The sequence below is a fragment of the Manis javanica genome, chromosome 11 (assembly GCF_040802235.1).
Source record: "Manis javanica isolate MJ-LG chromosome 11, MJ_LKY, whole genome shotgun sequence".
In the NCBI taxonomy this organism is placed as follows: Eukaryota; Metazoa; Chordata; class Mammalia; order Pholidota; family Manidae; genus Manis; species Manis javanica.
The window spans coordinates 23,066,635-23,089,162 of record NC_133166.1 but is presented as its reverse complement, the minus strand read 5'-3'; the positions used below and the strand labels follow the sequence as shown (position 1 = coordinate 23,089,162).

Below are 22,528 nucleotides of genomic sequence, written 5' to 3'. Positions count from 1 at the left end.
TTTAGCATTTACTTTTGTTCATAGTATCTTTATGTACAAGTTTTATTTGTATGTGGTCAAAATTGTCATTCTCTCCTCTTTGGCTTCTGGGTCTTGCAGGTTAATGATTAGCAATGCCTTGTCCTCTAGTCCAAGATTATAAAAAATCCTGTCAACAATTCTTCTGATGCTATTGTCTTCTATTCCACAATAATGTAATATCAGTCTTTTTATTAATTTGAATATATTCAGTTCTCCTTAAGTAGTTCTACTTTACAATGAATCTCATTTTTATTGCTGTTATACATTCCTCAGTCACACTTTGTCTATGTAAACTAAAAGCTAAAAATTGGCTTTGGTGTGGGCAAAAGCAAGGGATTTTTGAAGGGCTGATGAAGATTTCCCCCCCTTGCCTTAGCAGCAGTAGCAGCGGGTAGGAAATGAGAATGTTAGAATCACCGAGCACTTCATGTACCTCGGGTACTTTATGAGTAGTTGACTACAGAAATATTAACTGTTCAACTACAACTAAGTTATTTTGTGTACTCTTAGATTTAAACCATCAATCTTAGTATAAAATTTTTTCTGTTATCCTTTGATGTGTGATTGCTCCCTCTCCCTACAGTATGTACTCAGACTAAGGAACACTCAGTAAATCACGGGTATATCAGTTTCTTGTTTTACAGTAATATATTAATAAACTATCATTAGCACTATCAGTAGTATGTCATTTTCTTGGTAGTTAGTAATATTTAGAAGTTTAGTTCTTAAAAATTAGTAAGTAATTAAGGGTACATCTAGTAAAGTTTATTATACTAAGATATATATAGAAAAATATATCCAAAGCTAAAAGCTACCATAGATAAAATTAAATTCTAACATTCATTAGAAGATCTCAAAAGAATATTTTCATTTTCACTTTTTCCTTGCATATCCTTAGAGTTTCTAGGGCTTCTACCATGGTGTCCCCTTCCCTCAATATGTGTTTCTTATGACTCCTACAGTTAATTATAAATACAACACATTTCATAAATTGACATTATCATATATCAGCATGTCCTAGCATTTATCCATCAGTAAACTGCAGCTGTATGCAGGCAGGTAAATTTTTAGTAGTCCCTTTCTAGATCACATGAACCTCCCAGTGCCATGTAATTTTTTTCGTGGGTTACTGAGGTATGGTAATTTTCAGGCTGTCATGGTTCTTCATCTATGGCTGCTGCAAAGTGAGGGAAATACATACCCATCCAGAACAGAAGTTATCCATTTTATATATTAGGGTTTCACCTAATTTTGGGGGGTGGGCAGGTAAGGAAGTGTTCATTTCCTGAAAAAATTAAAAATCCTGAAATGCTGTAAGCTGTGTCCGTTAAGGAGTAATATAATTTTAGTTTTTCTAATGGTTTGGGACTTTAAAAGAAGTCTTATCCTCAAAATTGGGCATTATAAGATGAAGTAATACCATCACTACATTGTTGCCTTCTTGTTATTAATGAAGTTGGACATGGAATATTTTGTCCGTTGAGTAGTCGTCCTCACTAACTTGTATGGATTCTCTGAATATAAACTTACTATCCTTTTTGTAATCTCAAAGCAGTTTCTATTTGATATTTTTGACTTCCAAATACATTTTTGAAGTCGTTTTCCTGGTAAACCATCTCTCTGACAAGATGCATTGATATATTAAAAGGACCTTCCAGATTGTCAATAGTGTTTTGAGGAAGAGGGAGTGGAAATTTTTTTTAAATGTATGCCAAAGCTTATTCTTAATGAAATTCCCCATTTTACATATTTTAAGTTGCTGCCAACAACAAGGTCCGTAAGCAAGATTCATTAGACTTTAAAACATTATGCCTATGCAACGGATTTCCCCCTGATGAAAATAAGTTCTTAATCTGTCCAGTCTGATTCATACTGAAACTTGAATCTGTTCAGTAACCTCATTATAAGCATTAGCTTTTTTTTTTTTTTAAGGTATCATTGATACACAATCTTACGAAGGTTTCACATGAGCAACATTGTGGTTTCAACATTCACCCATATTATCAAGTACCCCCCACACCCAATTGCAGTCACTATCTATCAGCATAGTAAGATACTAATGAGTCATTACTTGTAATACATTAGCTTTTTATAAAGCAAAAGTTTGCCCAAAGTAGTTTTCATGAGATAATATACTTGAAAGTGTTACTTTTTGCTATTCAAAGATGTATTGGCTTTGGTTTTTAATAGTTTAACCTATATGTTAATCAAAAAGATGACATTGTGATTCATTCAGTTGAGTGTTTTCATTTGCAACACTGAAATTTAAGGAGAACTGAGTGTTTTTTAATTCTTCCAACCCCTGTTTTACTACAGAATAGCAGTTATGAGTGCTCATTGTATTGTTAGATGACCCAGGTTTTAACCCCAATCTCACCATTTATTAATGTTTGTGATATTGAACTAATTACTAAACTCTTTTCTCATCTATAAAATGGGGATAATATTTCCTACTTTCTTCTAAATGCTTAATATGTATATTCATTTTAATCTTAGATATGTATCTAAGCTATGTATTATTGTCTTATGTTATAGTTGAGGAAATTGAAGCACAGAGAGGTTAAATATTTTGCCTTTGATGTATATAATGGAATCAGTACAGTGCCTAGCATATAGTTAGCATTACTGTATTAGCTCTTTTGTTGAAATGAATGGTCATTTTGAAGTTTCCAAATGTATTATATTTTTAAGTAACTGACCTCTGGCATAACATTCAAAGGATCTTCTGTGGTGCTTTTTCTTTCCTCTTGTCTCCATAGCTCTTGGTGCTGGACAGGCATCTTTATTTGGGAACAACCAACCTAAGATCGGAGGGCCTCTTGGTACAGGAGCCTTTGGGGCCCCTGGATTTAATACTACGACAGCCACTTTGGGCTTTGGAGCCCCCCAGGCCCCAGTAGGTAAGTGTCAGTCACTTTAGAAGGCTTTGCTCAGTTTATTTCTTGCCAGTATCTCACTTGCTAACCTGATTTTCTACCCATACCGATGCAATACATTAATGCACATCTTTAAACAGTCATGTGGTGCAGAAGGGCATGTAATTGATCCTGGCTTTACCTGCTTCCGCACTCCCAGACCTAGTCCCCCAGAGAAACCAGTTTTGTATGGCTTTTCATCTGGTATATGGTTAAGTTCATGTCTCTAAATGATGTGATTAAATTGATATGTTTTGATTTATTAAGTCTTAAGTAAATTAATTGTAGATGAAAATTTCACTCACTTGTCACTTCTTCCAATATAGCTATACTTACTAACTCTCTTAAGTTAAATCTGTTGAAGTGTTTTCATTTATTTAAATACCCCTTCCCAGTTTTTGCAACATCTTCCTGCCACCTTTATTATTATTTGACTTAAATTACTTTTTAGCTTAAATGTCTTTTTGTTTTTAAGAAAACTAAGTTCTACTGGAAATAAAAAACAAAATCACCTGGCATGAGTAGAGTAGTAACTGAGATAGAGAGTGGGAGGAAAAGAAGTGTCTACCATTAAATCAGTGTCCTGTACTATCATGATCTATATATGACATTTTGAGAAGCATAAAGCAAGTTTAAGCTGTGTCCTTAACATTTTCTTGTTCTGTCAACTAACAGGTAGTATTTCTTGAGTCCCTTTGGTCAAGTAAGGGTGTTAGTGCCCTTCCCCATCTTTCTCTTTACTTCATTTATTCCTTTGCCATCTTTATATTTTTATATTGATAAAGTTGATGACATGTTCTGCCCTATAACTATTACTATCTTAAGTTACAAATGAACATGGCATTTTATTACATTTATGAAAACATTGCTGCCCAGCCCAGTATATTTCTTATACAGCTTTTTCTTTCTCCTGGAATTTCTAGTTATTTTTTTCTCCTTGCATTACCAGCCCTTACCATCTTCCTAAACTAGTCCAACTTCTTAAACATGGTATCAGAATTCTTTTACCCTAGATAAAATGTCCTCCGGCAACAGTGTGGACTCTGATTATTCCCTAGGCCTTCAGCATTGCTCTGGGATATTTCTTTCAAATCTACTCGGTAGGAACTGCTGCATCCTGGATATGCATTTTTCCTCTTTATTTATATCCTGAATTTCTGAAATGTATTTTCAACAGAGGTATACATGAAAGGTAAACTTTGACTACTTAGAAATCTGAAAATAACTTCATTTATTGCTCACACTTTAATGTTATGGAATTCTGGTATGAAAATAATTTACTTTCAGAGCTTCGACTATATTCCTTTTTCCATTAAGCATTACTGATGAAAAGTCTTGTTTTTTCTGATTTTTGAGACTTGTTTCCCCTGTTCCCACAAGCATTTAGGATTGTTCCTTAGTTTTGAAATTTCAGTGATTTGCTTAGACCTTTTTTATCTTCATGCTTGATTTTAAGCTCTGCTTCTACTTTATAGATTTTTTATTATAAATCATCTTTTTATCTTTTTATTTTTAGCCTCTAAGAATCCTTTCTCATTCCCTGAAAGTTCCTTTTTCAAGATCTGCTTCTTAGACGCAGTTCTGCCTTGAAACTGAATTTATCAACTGGCATTCAAAGTGGTTTTTTTTTTCTTAGGATTCTTCTGTTCCTTATATCTTTGGGATTGTTCTTGCTGTGATCCTACTCTTTAATGCTCAGTGGTCTTTACCATTCATATTAAAGAATAAAATTTTAAAGGCTCATTGGTAACTTATGTATATGGGTAGATCTTGGTTACCAGAAAGCTTCACTTTAAGGTAGTTGCCTTGTTCTTTTCATACATTAACTTGGTTTCATCAGAGGCACACTGGTTATTTTGATTTATCTGTTGAACTTCAGGAATTAGGATGACAGTGTGTAGTTGTCTGTAATATTTTGCACTGATTCTCTACTTTCTGTGTCATTTCCCCAAACTTGTTCTTGAATCCCAGGGCAGGTATGCTCCATTTTTGGCTCTATTTCCCTTTCACTATACTCTATAGTTTGTTCTGTGCTGCATTATAACTCCTCTTTCTACTCTTTCTCCTAGTAATTATATTTTCTCATCTGTTCACTTGCTACCTTCCCATTCTTTGTTATTGTGTTTCATATAGGTTTATTTTTGTTTTAACCATAGATTTTAATTAGGTCTTTGGAGGGAGAGAAGGTGAATCAGAATTCCTTTTGATCTCTGAACATAAGAATCAGCTTTATGGCACATGGGAGTTGGCAGTGTGAGAGATGAGAGAGAGCCTTCCTCCTAAAACCACATATAATACAAAAATATAATTAATACAACTGATCGTGAAAGAGCAACAGGAAAGAGGATGGCGCCAAACTGCATACACCTGGAGAAAAGAATAAACCTCACAGAACAGGGTAACTTACCAAAGCCATGGCCCGGTGGAACCCAAGCCCTTCCCCCACCCCAGCTCACCAGCAGGAGGAAGAGAAACAGAGCAGGGAGGGAGTGGAGGCCTGGGACTGCTGAATACCTAGAGCCGGAGATCTGCGCTGGGAGCACAAATCTACATTTCATGGTGCATTCATGGTACTCTCATGATCAGGGGGTTGGAAAGCTAAGAAAGGCAGAATACCTGGAGAGACTGAGATTCCAGCCACTTGTGGAAAGCATGGATCCATATCTGGCTGCTCTGGGACAAAAGAAAGGCGGGCAGTCTGAAAGACGTCTTAATAGCAAGAGGGCTGCTAAAGGGGCAAAGATTGCACAGAGCTTACTACTCAGGAGAAAGGACAGGTAGACAAAATTGTCTGAATGTACTCTGCACAGCAGGTTGGGAACTTTCATGATCTTCAGGTACTCCAGCTCCCTGGCTGGTTTCACAGCTCCAAGGACCCCCTCCGTGATGCAGCCTACTGCCCCTTTCTCCCGGCCAGCCCCACCTGGCTCTGACTGGCAGACCTTGCCCTGGCGTTAGGCCAGCCAAAGGGAAGCCCCGTCTACAGCAACTACAAATGCAAAGCATAGAGGCTTATACCTGTGTGCTCAACTCACTGGTTTTGGCCGTGGAGACAGGCATAGCAGCTGGAAAGCAGGAAACAGATCTTGCCTCCCCCACCCTAGCACCAATACTGCTCCCCTGCAATCCCTGACATTGCTTCAGGGGCTGAGGAGCTCCAGAGGGTAGAGCTTCTGAGCACTAGAGGGCACCATATACAAATATGAAACTCCAAAGGAACCTGGTTCAAAGTAAAATTATGAATACACCACCTGAGAAAGATCCAAATGAAATAGACCTCATAAATCTTCCTGAAATGGATTTCAAAATAAAAATCATTAACATGCTCATAGAGGTACAGAAAAATATTCAAGAACTCAGGAATGAATTCCAGTCAGAGATCCAATCATTATGGAACACAGTATCAGAAATGAAACATACAATGGAAAGTTTTAAAAACGAATTAGATATGGCGGAGGAGGTGATAAATGAAATACAAATTAGAGAAGAGGAATACAAAAAAGCTGAGGCACAGAGAGAAAAAAGGATCTCTAAGAATGAAAGAATATTGAGAGAACTGTGTGACCAATCCAAATGGAACAATATTCACATTATAGGGGTACCAGAAGAAGAGAGAGAAAAAGGGATAGAAAGTGTCTTTGAAGAGGAGGGAGTTGCTGAAAACTTCCCCAATCTGAGGAAGGAGATAGTCTCTCAGGCCATGGAGGTGCAGAGATCCCCCAACACAAGGGACTCAAGGAAGACAACACCAAGACATACCAAGGCATAGTAATTAAAATGGCAAAGATCAAGGATAAGGACAGACTATTAAAAGCATCCAGAGAGAGAAAAAAGATCAAATACAAAAGAAAACCCATCAGTCTGTCATCAGACTTCTCAGCAAAATCCTTGCAGACCAGAAGGGAGTGGCATGATATATTTAATGCAATGAAGCAGAAGGACCTTGAACCCAAGAATACTTTATCCAGCAAGATTATCATTTAAATGTGAAGGAGTGATTAAACAATTTCCTGATAAGCAAAAGCTGAGAGAATTCACCTCCCACAAACCATCTCTATAGCGTATTTTGGAGGGACTGCTATAGATGGAAGTGTTCCTAAGGTTTAATAGCTGTCACCAGAGGTAATAAAACCACAGTAAACAAAGTAGAACAGTTAATTACTAAGCAAATGCAAAATTAAATCAACTATCCCCAAAGTCAATAAAGGGATAGACAAAGAGTACAGAATTATGATACCTAATATATAAAGAAAAAGGAGGAGAAAAAAAGAACCTTTAGATTGTGTTTGTAATAGCATATTAAGTGAGTTAAGTTAGACTCTTACATTGTAAAGAAGTTAACCTTGAACCTTTGGTAACCACGAATCTAAAGCATGCAGTGGCAATAAGTACATACCTATCAGTAATCACCCTAAATGTCAATGGTCTGAATGCACCAATCAAAAGACATAGAGTCACTGAATGGATTAGAAAACAAGACCATCTATACACTGCCTACGTTAAACCCAAAGAGACTCACGTTAAACCCAAAGACATACACAAACTAAAAGTGATGGGATGGAAAAAGATATTTCATATAAGTAATACAAAAAAGCAGGAGTTGCACTACTTATAACAGACAGACTTCAAAACACAGAAACTCACAGGAGACTAAGAAGGACATCACATAATGACAAAGGGGTCAATCCAACTAGAAGATATAATCATTATTAATATCTATGCACCCAACACAGGGCACCTACATATTGAAACAAATACTAACAGAATTAAAAGGGGAAATAGAATGCAATGCATTCATTCTTGGATACTCCAACTCTCCACTCACTCCAAAGGACAGATCAACCAGACAGAAAATAAGTAAGGACACAGAGGCATTGAACAACCCATTAGAACAGATGGACCTAACAGACATCTACAGAACTCTACACCCAAAAGCAGCAGAATATACATTCTCAAGTGCACATGGAACATTATCAAGAATAGATATATACTAGGCCACAAAAAGAATTTTGGTATATTCAAAACAATTGAAGTTGTACCACCCAGTTTCTCAGACCACAAAGGTATGAAACTAGAAATAAATTACACAAGGAAAACGAAAAATCCCACGAACACATGGAGGCTCCACAACGTGCTCCTAAATAATCAATGGATCAGTGACCAAATAAAAACAGAGATCAAGCAATATATGGAGACAAATGGCAACAATAATTCAACAAAATCTGTGGGACGCAATGAAGGTTGTGCTGAAAGGAAAGTATATTGCAATACAGGACTACCTCAGGAAAGAAGAACACTCCCAAATGAACAGTCTAAACTCACAATTAACAAAACCACAAAAAGAATAACAAATGAGGCCAAAAGTCAGTAGAAGGAGGGACATAATAAAGATTAGAGCAGAAATAAATAAAATCGAGTTGAAAAAAACAATAGAAAAAAAAATCAATGAAAGTAGGGGCTGGTTCTTTGAGAAAATTAACAAAATAGATAAACCCCTAGCCAGACATATCAAGTAAAAAGGAGAGTCTGTACACATAAACAATCAGAAATGAGAAAGGAAAAATCACTACGGACACCACAGAAATACAAAGAATTATTAGAGAATACTATGAAAAATATGCCAACAAGCTGGAAAACCTAGAAGAAATGGACAACTTCCTAGAAAAATACAACCTCCCAAGACTGACCAAGGAAGAAACACAAAAGTTAAACAAACCAATTACAAGCAAAGAAATTGAAACAGTAATCAAAAAACTACCCAAGAACAAAACCCCGGGGCCGGACGGATTTACCTTGGAACTTTATCAGACACACAGAGAAGACATAATACCCATTCTCCTTAAAGTGTCACACAAAATAGAAGAAGAGGGAATACTCCCAAACTCATTCTATGAGGCCAACATCACCCTAATACCAAAACCAGGCAAAGACCCCACCAAAAAAGAAAATTACAGACCAATATCCCTGATGAATGTAGATGCAAAAATACTCAATAAAATATTAGCAAACAGAATTCAACAGTATATCAAAAGGATCATACACCATGACCAAGTGGGGTTCATCCCAGGGATGCAAGGATGGTACAACATTCGAAAATCCATCAACATCATCCACCACATCAACAAAAAGAAAGACAAAAACCACATGACCATCTCCATAGATGCTGAAAAAGCATTTGACAAAATTCAACATCCATTCATGATAAAAACTCTCAACAAAATGGGTATAGAGGGCAAGTACCTCAACATAATAAAGGCCATATATGATGAACCCACAGCCAACATTATACTTAACAGGAAGGAGCTGAAAGCTTTTCCTTTAAGATCGGGAACAAGGCAAGGATGCCCACTCTCCCCACTTCTATTCAACATAGTACTGGAGGTCCTAGCCATGGCAATCAGACAAAACAAAGAAATAAAAGGCATCCAGATTGGCAAAGAAGAAGTTAAACTGTCCCTGTTTGCAGATAACATGATATTGTATATAAAAAACCCTAAAGAATCCACTTTAAAACCAATAGATCTAATATCTGAATTCAGCAGAGTTGTAGGATACAAAATTAATGTGCAGAAATCTGGCATTGCTATACACTCACAATGAACTAGCACAGAGAGAAATCAGGAAAACAATTCCATTCACACCTGCAACAAAAAATAAAATACCTGGGAATAAACCCAACCAAGGAAGTGAAAGACCTTTACTCTGAAAACTACAAGACACTCATGAGAGAAATTAAAGAAAATACCAATAAATGGAAACACATCCTGTGCTCATGGATAGGAAGAATTAGTATTGTCAAAATGGCCATCCTGCCTAAAGGAATCTACATATTCAATGCAATTCCTATCAAAATACCAACAGCATTCTTCCATGAACTAGAGCAAATCATTCTAAAATTCATATGGAACCACAAAAGACCTAGAATAGCCAAAACAATCCTGAGAAGGAAGAATAAAGCTGGGGGGATTGTGCTCCCCAACTTCAAGCTCTAATACAAAGTCACAGTAATCAGGACGATTTGGTACTGGCACAAGAACAGACCCATAGACCAATGGAACAGACTAAAGAGCCCTGATATAAACCCAAGCATATATGGTCAACTAATATATGATAAAGGAGCCATGAACATACAATGGGGAAATGACAGCCTCTTCAACAACTGGTGTTGGCAAAACTGGACAGCTATATGTAAGAGAATGAAACTGGATTATTGTTTAACCCCATACACAAAACTAAACTCAAAATGGATCAAAGACTTGAATGTAAGTCATGAAATCATAAACCTCTTAGAAGACAACATATGCAAACATCTCCTGAATATAAGCATGAGCTATTTCTTCCTGAGTGCTTTCAATATCACCTGTAGGTGATAGGGAATCGGTTCTAACAGTTCGTGTTCCTTTCAGTTGGTCTCATTAAATGTGCTGCTCTGGGTGAAGCAGGCTGGCACTTCAGTTGAACCCAAGTATCTTCCTCTTTGTCTTCCTTCTTTTTCTGATTGTTTTTGTTCACACACTGCAGGAAGATATCCCCAGCTCTTAGAGTGCTTAATATGCTTAATACATTAATTGTCTTGGCAGGAACCTTGCCCCTAACTTGTTTGTTTACAAGAAGGCTAGTAGCATGCTGGGTAGCATTGTATACTGTTCCAGATTTGCCATGGTAACATTTGTAAGGCATTCCTGTTTGAACAGTGCGCTTCCCCTTGGTGTCTGCACTATCACCTTTCTTGTAGAGTCACAATTATGTGGCCACAAGAACACTCTTTGTTTTCTATAAGGCCTAAAGAACATAGAGCAGGTGCATCTCCTCTTCCCCTTTGTGTTGGTCATTCTGGCAAATTACTGGAAGGTGGTGGTTCTGGCTGGAAAACTACTGTGTGCTCTTGAAATTGACAGCTCCTCTGGTTTCACAATCCTGAGCAAATTTGCACGCTATCCTTACATATCATCATACAGTGTTTTAATATTTAATGATTATATATGATTTTAAGAAAGCTTAATCTGATCAAGGTGGATCTGCCCCTTTTTCATTATTTCAGCTGTAAACTGTCTCTTCTGCATTTGTAACTGTTGCTGCTACTGTGTTTTTCCCCTAGTGTATTAAAATTTTCAGAATGTTTGTTGTGGATTATCTTACTGTATTTTGGCTTTAGTCTTATTTTAAACATAATGAAAAAAAATATATTTTTTTTAAACATAATGAAAAAAATATATATTTTTTTTTGAGAAGGCATCTCTCATATTTATTGATCAAATGGTTGTTAACAACAATAAAATTCAGTATAGGGGGGTCAACGCTCAATGTACAATCATTAATCCATCTCAAGCGTAATTCTCGTCAGTCTCCAATCTTCTGAAGCATAACAAACAAGTTCTTACATGGTGAACGAATTCTTACATAGTGAATAAATTCTTACATGGTGAACAGTACAAGGGCATTCATCACAGAAACTTTCGGTTTTGATCATGCATTATGACCTATAAACAATCAGGTAAAATATGAATATTTGTTTTATTTTTGTACTTGATTTATATGTTGATCCTACATTTCTCCTATTATTAATATTTTTATTTTCAATAAAATGCTGAAGTGGTAGGTAGATGCAAGATAAAGGTAGAAAACATAGTTTAGTGATGTAAGAAGGCAAATGTAGATGATCAGATGATCAGGTGTGTGCCTATGGACTAAGTATTAATCCAGGCTAGACAAGGGCAGCAAGACATCCACGGATGCAGAAGATTTCTCTCAAAGCAGGGGGGGTGAGGTTCTGAGCCTCACCTCTGTTGATCCCCAAATTCTCACCTGATGGCCCCCCTGCGACTGTGCCTGTCTTAGGTTGTTCCTCCCTTGAGGAATCTTACCCGTCTCTGGCTAACCAGTCATCTTCCAGGGCCATACACGGAAATGTAAAGTTGGTAAGTGAGAGAGAAGCCATATTGTTTGCAGAGGTTAGCTTTTTACTTCTTTGTAGATTTATGCCCTGTGGCTTCTATGCCAGCACTTGTCTCGAGGTATCTTTACCACCTGGAGGAATTATGATACTCGGTAAATTCGATATGAGGCACGAATTCTATTTAAGGGTTGTAATTAGGAAGGAAGAAGAAAAGCTATAGATGTAGAATATGAAGGAAACATGGGAGGATTGATTATTTCTTTGACATATCTTCTTGTATAGTACCTTAAGTATGTATAGGTTTTAAACTACTAACTAATTTGCACACACATATTAACATAAAAGGAATACGGTGACATAAACAAAGCAAATCTATAATTACCATCCATCTCCAGTGAAGCCAAGAAAACCATTTAGGCACCCTAGGCATTTGTGAAAATTTATCTATGATATGATGGATATTGTCCAACTATACTTGAACCATCAGACAAATTAAAGCAGCCCATTTCTGGGATCTGTTCACATCCCATATGTTCTTTTAACCATAGATAGTCTATAGTCATGAGATTTTGGAGTGCTACAACTTGCACCCCTCCCAACTCCTGGTTGAGTTCCAACAGTACAGATCCGGTCAAATTCGTTGTCTCACTGTATGCACATGCCAGCCTAGACATCTCCCTCCTCATTCCTATGGCAAGTCCAGGAGACGGTGGGCTGGATGCAGCCACAACCGCAGCATCATCCGGATCCCTGTGGAGGCTTTTTGATGATCATCCCCCTGCACAAGTCCTCCAGAGAGTGCTGATGCCGGAAGCTCCTCCTCCTTTCGTATCTTAGTTCATTTTCTGGGTATCCAAGCTAGGCCTTGATCTTCTGCATAGAAACAAACAGACCCTTTGCCCACACTTTGACATGCCCTCTATACCACTGTGCAGAACTCATTGGAGGTCAGCACACAGGAACAGCTTTTTTTTTTTTTTATTAAGAGAAAGGAATATTATCAGAAAAGAGTACCTCCATAGCTGATCATCTGACACCCTTTAAGTGATCAACATTAAGGATATTTAAAGCATGCGTTGATCTTTGATTTACCAATAGTTTTATCCTGTTAAGGAGTAATCTCCCTTTTCTTTCTTTCTTTCTTTTTTTTTTTTTTTTTTAATTTTTAATCTACACTTACATGAAGAATACTATGTTTACTATGCTCTCCCCTATATCAGGTCCCCCCTAACAACCACATTACGGTTACTGTACATCAGCTTAGCAAAATGTTGTAGAGTCACTACTTGTCCTCTCTGTGTTGTGCAGCCCACCCTCCCCTTTCTCCCTCCCCTCCATGCATGCTAATCTTAATACCCCCCTTCTTCTTCCCCCGCCTTATCCCTCCCTGCCCACCCATCCTCCCCAGTTCCTTTCCCTTTGGTACCTGTTAGTCAATTTTTGGGTTCTGTAATTCCACTGCTGTTTTGTTCCTTCAGTTTTTCCTTTGTTCCTATACTCCTCAGATGAGTGAAATCATTTGGTATTTCTCTTTCTCCGCTTGGCTTATTTCACTGAGCATAATACTCTCCAGCTCCATCCATGTTGCTGCAAATGGTTGGATTTTTCCACTTCTTATGGCTGAGTAGTATTCCATTGTGTATATGTACCACATCTTCTTTATCCATTCATCTACCGATGGACATTTAGGTTGCTTCCAATTCTTGGCTATTGTAAATAGTGCTGTGATAAACATAGGAGTGCATCTGTCTTTCTCAAACTTGATTGCTGCGTTCTTAGGGTAAATTCCTAGGAGTGGAATTCCTGGGTCAAATGGTAGGTCTGTTTTGAGCATTTTGATGCACCTCCATACTGCTTTCCACAATGGTTGAACTAATTTACATTCCCACCAGCAGTGTAGGAGGGTTCCCCTTTCTCCACAGCCTCGCCAACATTTGTTGTTGTTTGTCTTTTGGATGGCAGCCATTCTTACTGGTGTGAGGTGATACCTCATTGTAGTTTTAATTTGCATTTCTCTGATAATTAGCGAAGTGGAGCATCTTTTCATGTGTCTGTTGGCCATCTGTATTTCTTTTTTGGAGAACTGTCTGTTCACTTCCTCTGCCCATTTTTTAACTGGGTTATTTGTTTTTTGTTTGTTGAGGCGTGTGAGCTCTTTATATATTCTGGATGTCAAGCCTTTATCGGATCTGTCATTTTCAAATATATTCTCCCATACTGTAGGGTTCCTTTTTGTTCTATTGATGGTGTCTTTCGCTGTACAGAAGCTTTTCAGCTTAATGTAGTCCCACTTGCTCATTTTTGCTGTTGTTTTCCTTGCCCGGGGAGATATATTCAAGAAGAGGTCACTCATGTTTATGTCTAAGAGGTTTTTGCCTATGTTTTTTTTCCACGAGTTTAATGGTTTCATGACTTACATTCAGGTCTTTGATCCATTTTGAGTTTACCTTTGTGTATGGGGTTAGACAATGGTCCAGTTTCATTCTCCTACACGTAGCTGTCCAGTTTTGCCAGCACCATCTGTTGAAGAGACTGTCATTTCCCCATTGTATGTCCATGGCTCCTTTATCAAATATTAATTGACCATATATGTTTGGGTTAATTTCTGGGGTCTCTAATCTGTTCCACTGGTATGTGGCTCTGTTCTTGTGCCAATACCAAATTGTCTTGATTACTATGGCTTTGCAGTAGAGCTTGAAGTTGGGGAGTGAGATCCCCCCTACTTTATTCTTCTTTTTCAGGATTGCTTTGGCTATTCGGGGTCTTTGGTGTTTCCATATGAATTTTTGAATTATTTGTTCCAATTCATTGAAGAATGTTGCTGGTAATTTGAGAGGGATTGCATCAAATCTGTATATTGCTTTGGGCAAGATGGCCATTTTGAAGATATTAATTCTTCCTAGCCATGAGCATGGGATGAGTTTCCATTTATTAGTGTCCCCTTTAATTTCTCTTAAGAGTGACTTGTAGTTTTCAGAGTATAAGTCTTTCACTTCTTGGGTTAGGTTTATTCCTAGGTGTTTTATTCTTTTTGATGCAATGGTGAATGGAATTGTTTTCCTGATTTCTCTTTCTATTGGTTCATTGTTAGTGTATAGGAAAGCTACAGATTTCTGTGTGTTAATTTTGTATCCTGCAACTTTGCTGTATTCTGATATCAGTTCTAGTAGTTTTGGAGTGGAGTCTTTAGGGTTTTTTATGTACAGTATCATATCATCTGCAAATAGTGACAGTTTAACTTCTTCTTTACCAATCTGGATTCCTTGTATTTCTTTGTTTTGTCTCATTGCCATGGCTAGGACCTCCAGTACTCTGTTAAATAACAGTGGGGAGAGTGGGCATCCCTGTCTGGTTCCCGATCTCAGAGGAAATGCTTTCAGCTTCTCGCTGTTCAGTATAATGCTGGCTGTGGGTTTATCATATATGGCCTTTATTATGTTGAGGTACTTGCCCTCTATTCCCATTTTGCTGAGTTTTTATCATGAATGGATGTTGAATTTTGTCAAATGCTTTTTCAGCATCTATGGAGATGGTCATGTGGTTTTTGTCTTTCTTTTTGTTGATGTGGTGGATGATGTTGATGGATTTTCGAATGTTGTACCATCCTTGCATCCCTGGGATGAACCCCACTTGGTCATGGTGTATGATCCTTTTGATATACTGTTGAATTCTGTTTGCTAATATTTTATTGAGTATTTTTGCATCTACATTCATCAGGGATATTGGTCTGTAATTTTCTTTTTTGGTGGGGTCTTTGCCTGGTTTTGGTATTAGGGTGATGTTGGCCTCATAGAATGAGTTTGGGAGTATTCCCTCTTCTTCTATTTTGTGTGACACTTTAAGGAGAATGGGTATTATGTCTTCTCTGTGTGTCTGATAAAGTTCCAAGGTAAATCCGTCCGGCCCCGGGGTTTTGTTCTTGGGTAGTTTTTTGATTACTGTTTCAATTTCTTTGCTTGTAATTGGTTTGTTTAACTTTTGTGTTTCTTCCTTGGTCAGTCTTGGGAGGTTGTATTTTTCTAGGAAGTTGTCCATTTCTTCTAGGTTTTCCAGCTTGTTGGCATATAGGTTTTCATAGTAGTCTTTAATAATTCTTTGTATTTCTGTGGAGTCTGTCGTGATTTTTCCATTCTCATTTCTGATTATGTTGATTTGTGTTGACTCTCTTTTTCTCTTAATAAGTTGGTCTAGAGGCTTATCTATTTTGTTTATTTTCTCAAAGAACCAGCTCTTGGTTTCGCTGATTTTTGCTATTGTTTTATTCTTCTCAATTTTGTTTATTTCTTCTCTGATCTTTATTATGTCCCTCCTTCTGCTGACTTTAGGCCTCATTTGTTCTTCTTTTTCCAGTTTTATTAATTGTGATGTTAGACTATTCATTTGGGATTGTTCTTCCTTCTTCAAGTGTGCCTGGATTGCTATATACTTTCCTCTTAAGACTGCTTTCGCTGCATCCCACAGAAGTTGGGGCTTAGTGTTGTTGTCATTTGTTTCTATATATTCCTTGATCTCTATTTTGATTTGTTCATTGATCCATTGATTATTTAGTAGCATGTTGTTAAGCCTCCATGTGTTTGTGAGCCTTTTTGTTTTCTTTGTAGAATTTATTTCTACTTTCATACCTTTGTGGTCTGAAAAATTGGTTGGTAGAATTTCAATATTTTGGAATTTACTGAGGCTCTTTTTGTGAGCTAGTATGTGGTCTATTCTGGACAATGTTCCATGTGCATTTGAGAAGAATGTATATCCTGTTGCTTTTGGGTGTAGAGTTCTATAGATGTCTATTAGATCCATCTGTTCTAGTGTGTTGTTCAGTGCCTGTGTGTCTTTACTTATTTTCTGCCCGGTGGATCTATCCTTTGGGGTGAGTGGTGTGTTGAAGTCTCCTACAGTGAATGCATTGCAGTCTATTTCCCTCTTTAGTTCTGTTAGTATTTGCTTCACATATGCTGGTGCTCCTGTATTGGGTGCATATATATTTAGAATGGTTATATCCTCTTGTTGGACTGAACCCCCTTTATCATTATGTAGTATCCTTCTTTATCTCTTGTTACTTTCTTTGTTTTGAAGTCTATTTTGTCTGATATTAGTACTGCAACCCCTGCTTTCTTCTCACTGTTGTTTGCCTGAAATACGTTTTTCCATCCCTTGACTTTTAGCCTATGCTTATCTTTGGGTTTAAGGTGAGTTTCTTGTAAGCAGCATATAGATGGGTCTTGCTTTTTTATCCATTCTATTACTCTGTGTCTTTTGATTGGTGCATTAAGTCCATTTCCATTTAGGGTGACTATTGAGAGATATGTACTTATTGCCATTGCAGGCTTTAGATTCGTGGTTACCAAAGGTTCAAGGTTAGCTTCTTTAGTATCTTACTGCCTAACTTAGCTCACTTATTGAGCTGTTATATACACTGTCTGGAGATTCTTTTCTTCTCTCCCTTCTTATTCCTCCTCCTCCATTCTTTATATGTTGTGTGTTTTGTTCTGTGCTCTTTTTAGGGGTGCTCCCATCTAGAGCAGTCCCTGTAGGATGCCCTGTAGAGGTGGTTTGTGGGAAGCAAAATCCCTCAGCTTTTGCTTGTCTGGGAATTGTTTAATCCCGCCATCATATTTAAATGATAGTCGTGCTGGATACAGTATCCTTGGTTCAAGGCCCTTCTGTTTCATTGCATTAAGTATATCATGCCATTCTCTTCTGGCCTGTAGGGTTTCTGTCGAGAAGTCTGATGTTAGCCTGATGGGTTTTCCTTTATAGGTGACCTTTTTCTCTCTAGCTGCCTTTAAAACTCTTTCCTTGTCCTTGATCCTTGCCATTTTAATTACTATGTGTCTTGGTGTTGTCCTCCTTGGATCCTTTCTGTTGGGGTTTCTGTGTAATTCCATGGTCTGTTCGATTATTTCCTCCCCCAGTTTGGGGAAGTTTTCAGCAATTATTTCTTCAAAGAGACTTTCTATCCCTTTTCCTCTCTGTTCTTCTTCTGGTATCCCTATAATACGAATATTATTTCTTTTGGATTGGTCACATATTTCTCTTAGTGTTGTTTCATTCCTGGAGATCCTTTTATCTCTCTCTATGTCAGCTTCTATATGTTCCTGTTCTCTGGCTTCTATTCCTTCAATGGCCTCTTGCATCTTATCCATTCTGCTTATAAATCCTTCCAGGGATTGTTTCACTTCTGTGATCTCCTTCCTGACATCTGTGATCTCCTTCCGGACTTCATCCCACTGTTCTTGCATTTTTCTCTGCATCTCATCCCACTGCTCTTGCATTTTTCTCTGCATCTCATCCCATTGCTCTTGCATTTTTCTCTGCATCTCTGTCAGCATGTTCATGATTTTTATTTTGAATTCTTTTTCAGGAGGACTAGTTAGGTCTGTCTCCCTCTCAGGTGTTGTCTCTGTGATCTTTGTCTGCCTGTAGTTTTGCCTTTTCATGGTGATAGAGATAGTTTGCAGAGCTGGTACAAGTGACCGCTGGAAGAGCTTCCCTTCTTGTTGGTTTGTGGCCTTTTCCTGGGAGAAGAGCGACCTCTAGTGGCTTGTGCTGGGCAGCTGTGCGCAGACAGGGCTTCTGCTTCCTGCCCAGTTTCTTTGGGGTTTATCTCCGCTGTTGCTGTGAGCTTGGCCTGGCTGGGGCTGTTCCTCCAAAATGGTGGAGCCCCGTTGGGGGGGGAGTGGCCGGGAGGCTATTTATCTCCGTAAGGGGCCTCTGTGCTCCCTGCTGCCCAGGGGGTTAGAGTGCCCAGAGATCTCCAGATTCCCTGCCTCTGGTCTAAGTGACCTGTCCTGCCCCTTTAAGACTTCCAAAAAGCACTCTCCAAACCGAAACAACAACAGCAACAATGAGAGAGGGAACAGAAAGGAAAAAAAAAAAGGAAAAAACAGGCGATTTTTTTTTTTGTTTTTTTTTTTGTCCTCAGGTGCCGGTCCCAGGCACCTGCTCACTGGTCCTGCTGCCCTGTCTCCCTAGCACCAGGGTCCCTGTACTTTCAAGGCTTCCAAAAAGCACCCACCCACTGGTCCCACAGGGAAGGAACGCTCGATATTCTTTGTCCTCAGGCACTGGTCCCAGGCACCCGCTCACCAGTCCCGCCCCCCTGCCTCCCTAGCACCGGGGTCCCTGTCCCTTGAAGGCTTCCAAAAAGCACTCGCCAAAAAGAGAGAAAAAAAGGGGGAAAACGCGTGATTTCCTCCGTCCTCAGGTGCCGGTCTCAGGCACCCGCCCACCGGTCCCACAGGGAAAAACGCGCGATATTCTTTGTCCTCAGGTGCCGGTCCCAGGCACCCGCTCACCCGTCCTGCCGCCCTGCCTCCCTAGCACCGGGGTCCCTGTCCCTTTTAGGCTTCCAAAAAGCACTCGCAAAAAAGAGAAAAAAAAAAGGGGGGGGGAAACGCGCGATTTCCTCTGTCCTCAAGTGCCGGTCTCAGGCACCCGCCCCCCGGTCCCGCAGGGAAAAACGTGGGATATTCTTTGTCCTCAGGTGCCGGTCCCAGGCACCCGCTCACCAGTCCCGCCACCCTGCCTCCCTAGCACCGGCGTCCCTGTCCCTTTAAGGCTTTCAAAAAGCGCTCGCCAAAAAGAGGAAAAAAAAGGGGAAAAACGCGCGATTTCCTCCGTCCTCAGGCGCCTGTCTCAGGCACCCGCCCGCCGGTCCCGCAGGGAGAAACACGGGATATTCTTTTTCCTCAGGCACCTGCTCACCGGTCCCGCCACCCTGCCTCCCTAGCAACGGGGGCCCATCCCTTTAAGGCTTCCAAAAAGCACTGGCCAAAAAAAAAACCGTACTGGTTTCTTTCCACCCGCCAGGAGCCGGGGGGAGGGGTGCTCGGGTCCCGCCGGGCCGGGGCTTGTATCTCACCCCCTTCGCAAGGTGCTGGGTTCTTGCAGGTGTGGATGTGGTCTGGATGTTGTCCTGTGTCCTGTGGTCTCTATTTTAGGAAGATTTTTCTTTGGTATATTTTCATAGCTCTATGTGTTTTTGGGAGGAGATTTCCACTGCTCTACTCATGCCGCCATCCTGGCTCCGCCTCCGAAAAAAAATATTTTTAATCTCTAAGGTGACTTAAGGTGATGTGATTTTTTAAAATCAATTTTGGAAATATTTATCTTACAAATTTGCTTCTTAAGCAAGGTGCAATGCAGATAGTTGTGGGGTGTTTTTCTGTTTTCTTACTACTCTATACAATTGTAGATCATTATTTCTTGTCTGTTCCTAAATTATCTGTGAGGGATGTATCCTTATACTTTGAAAGAAAAGCTGATTGGGGTGATCTTTCAATTTTTACTTAAATGGAAATAATAAAAGTATCAGAATATTTTAACACCCATTTTCATTTTTCATATGTTGCCCTCTTCCTATATATTAGTTTACTTAATATTTTTTTATTCTAGAATTTTTACTTATTAAATTAAGGCAAAGATACTTATTTCCACAATGAAACACACTGTGTTTTTAAGAACTACCCATAATGTTGATATGTCAGGATTTTTACACTGTTATATTAATGTTGGACATAAGTTATTTCCAAGTCTTAACTATTACAAATAATATTCAATGAACCCATATATTTCTTTTTTTTGTTTCTAGTTTAATTAAGTCCTCGGATTAAATTTCCATGATTAGAGTTGTTAAAAACATAAAAGCTGTATTTGCTCTGTGTATTGTCATATTGTTTCTTTTAGACAGATTAACCAATTGTAATGTTTCTAGAAGTAAAGACTATAACTCCTTTTATACAACTATGCCATTGATAGATAGTTAATGAGGTAGGTGTAAAATATTCATTTAGGGTTGTTTTAATTTTCATTTCTTTGATGATTAGTGACAGTGAACACCTAGCTAAAGTTTTGTTTGTTGTCTGTTATGAAATGTGTCTTCATATTTTGACCCATTAATTTTATTATTGATTTTCTTCACAGTGTACTTCCCTGCTCCCCACCGTAGTGCCAGTGTGTGATTCCAAACATCTCCAGGAGTCTTGAGTTCTCTTGCTATAAATGCACTAGATCTTTGCCCTGATATCTTGCTTTTTCTTTCCTATTTTTAAAAAGCTTTGACAGATCCCAGTGCTTCTGCTGCCCAGCAGGCTGTTCTCCAACAGCACATCAATAGTTTAACATACTCACCTTTTGGAGACTCTCCTCTCTTCCGGAATCCCATGTCAGATCCTAAGAAGAAAGAAGAGGTAAATTTAAGGGTGCCTTTGTAAAATGTATTCTCAGAGCTGGAGACACTAAGTGTTTAGAATTTCTTACATATATAGCCTAAGCAAAGTAAGGTATAATGAAGTTATTAAGATACATTATTTATGGTTTTCACTAAGTAAGGTATAAATTATTTTTGCTGTATCTAGAGGACAATATGACAAACAGTGAAGTGAGCATTGGACTGGAGGTGAGGGCTAGACTTTTCAACAGCCTTAAAGTAAGGCAGGTATTATTCTCATTTTATAATTGAGCAAATTAAGACTCAGATAGGCTGACTTTTCCTAAAATCATAATGCTCATAAGTGGCAAATCAGAATCTTTTCTCCTGATTTCTACATAGCATCATCTTAATATCTTATGCTCTAGTGGCAAAGAAATGATCCTTTCTTCACTGGTGTGGCATTAAAACTAGTGTCTGTTTAATCTTGTTTTCTCACTTACAATCTATGAGACATTGAGCATGTATTTGCCTCTCTGAATGTGTTTCCTCTTCTATAAATGGGAATAGTTAATACTATTCATTGTTGAGAGTTACATGAGACTATGCATACCTGGCTTATAGTGAGTTGCTCAGTATACAGAAATTATTATTCAGTCATTATATCATCTCAGCCCTCAGCTGGTTCTTAAATCTTGTAACTCGATATAATGAGAAGCAAAATACAAGTTTAAAGTGCTTCTAAAGTGCCAGGTAAATATAAGTCAAAAATTATGTTATACATACAATGTAATTTTAGGTGCCTAAATGTGTTTGTTACTGTGTTCAGCACTGAGGATTCAAAATGAAAACAAAAGAGATTACTCACGTAAGAGCTTGCTATTTAGTGAAGATGATCAGCCCTGTGTTTAAATTTACTCAAGCTCAATATAATATAGGTAGTAATAAAATAGAACAGCCCAACAAATGATAAGTAGATAAGCAAATACTGTATATCTATACAATGGGATATCATTCAGCTATAAAAAGGAATGAAGTACTGACATACAGGACAACATGGATGAACCTTGAAAACATGCTAAGTGAAAAAAGACAAAAGGTGACATGATTCCATTTATATAAAATGCCTAGAATAGGCAAATCCATAGACAGAAAGTAGATTCATGTTTGCCAAGGGATAAGGGGTGGAACTGGAGGAAGTACTTGATTTATTTTTTGTACTGGGAGAAATGTTCTAGAATTAGATAGTGATGATAGTTGCACAACCTTATAAATAATTAAAACACTGAATTGTATGCATCAAGATGGTGAATTTTATCTTAATAAATATTTAAAAATGAAAGAACACAGATTCTTGGGTGAGTTTGATATAAGGCTTTGCAGAAAGGTAACATTTAACTTTTTTGAGTATGTATATAGAAGTTGGTAGATACAGTTCAAGACATTCCAAGCAAAGGCACATGCAAAAGAGCTGCAAAAAAAGATCTGAGAAGGTTCATTGTCACTTAAGTGTAAACAGTCTACATTGTAAAGAGAAGAATAAATTGTGAC

General features: G+C 38.3%; 1 protein-coding gene and 1 pseudogene across 5 annotated transcripts in view; one reads left to right on the top strand and one right to left on the bottom strand.

Annotated features, from left to right (window-relative positions):
- NUP98 (nucleoporin 98 and 96 precursor) overlaps positions 1 to 22,528 on the top strand; it is a 129,022-nt gene that overhangs the window by 42,626 nt on the left and 63,868 nt on the right. For all 5 annotated transcript variants that reach the window (XM_073216059.1, XM_073216057.1, XM_073216058.1 and 2 more), the window contains 2 exons: positions 2,781 to 2,921; positions 20,884 to 21,017. In XM_073216059.1, coding sequence (XP_073072160.1) covers positions 2,781 to 2,921; positions 20,884 to 21,017 — 275 coding nt within the window. The remainder of the gene's footprint in view (positions 1 to 2,780; positions 2,922 to 20,883; positions 21,018 to 22,528) is intronic.
- Positions 2,928 to 13,100, bottom strand: LOC140844373 (large ribosomal subunit protein eL21-like; annotated as a pseudogene).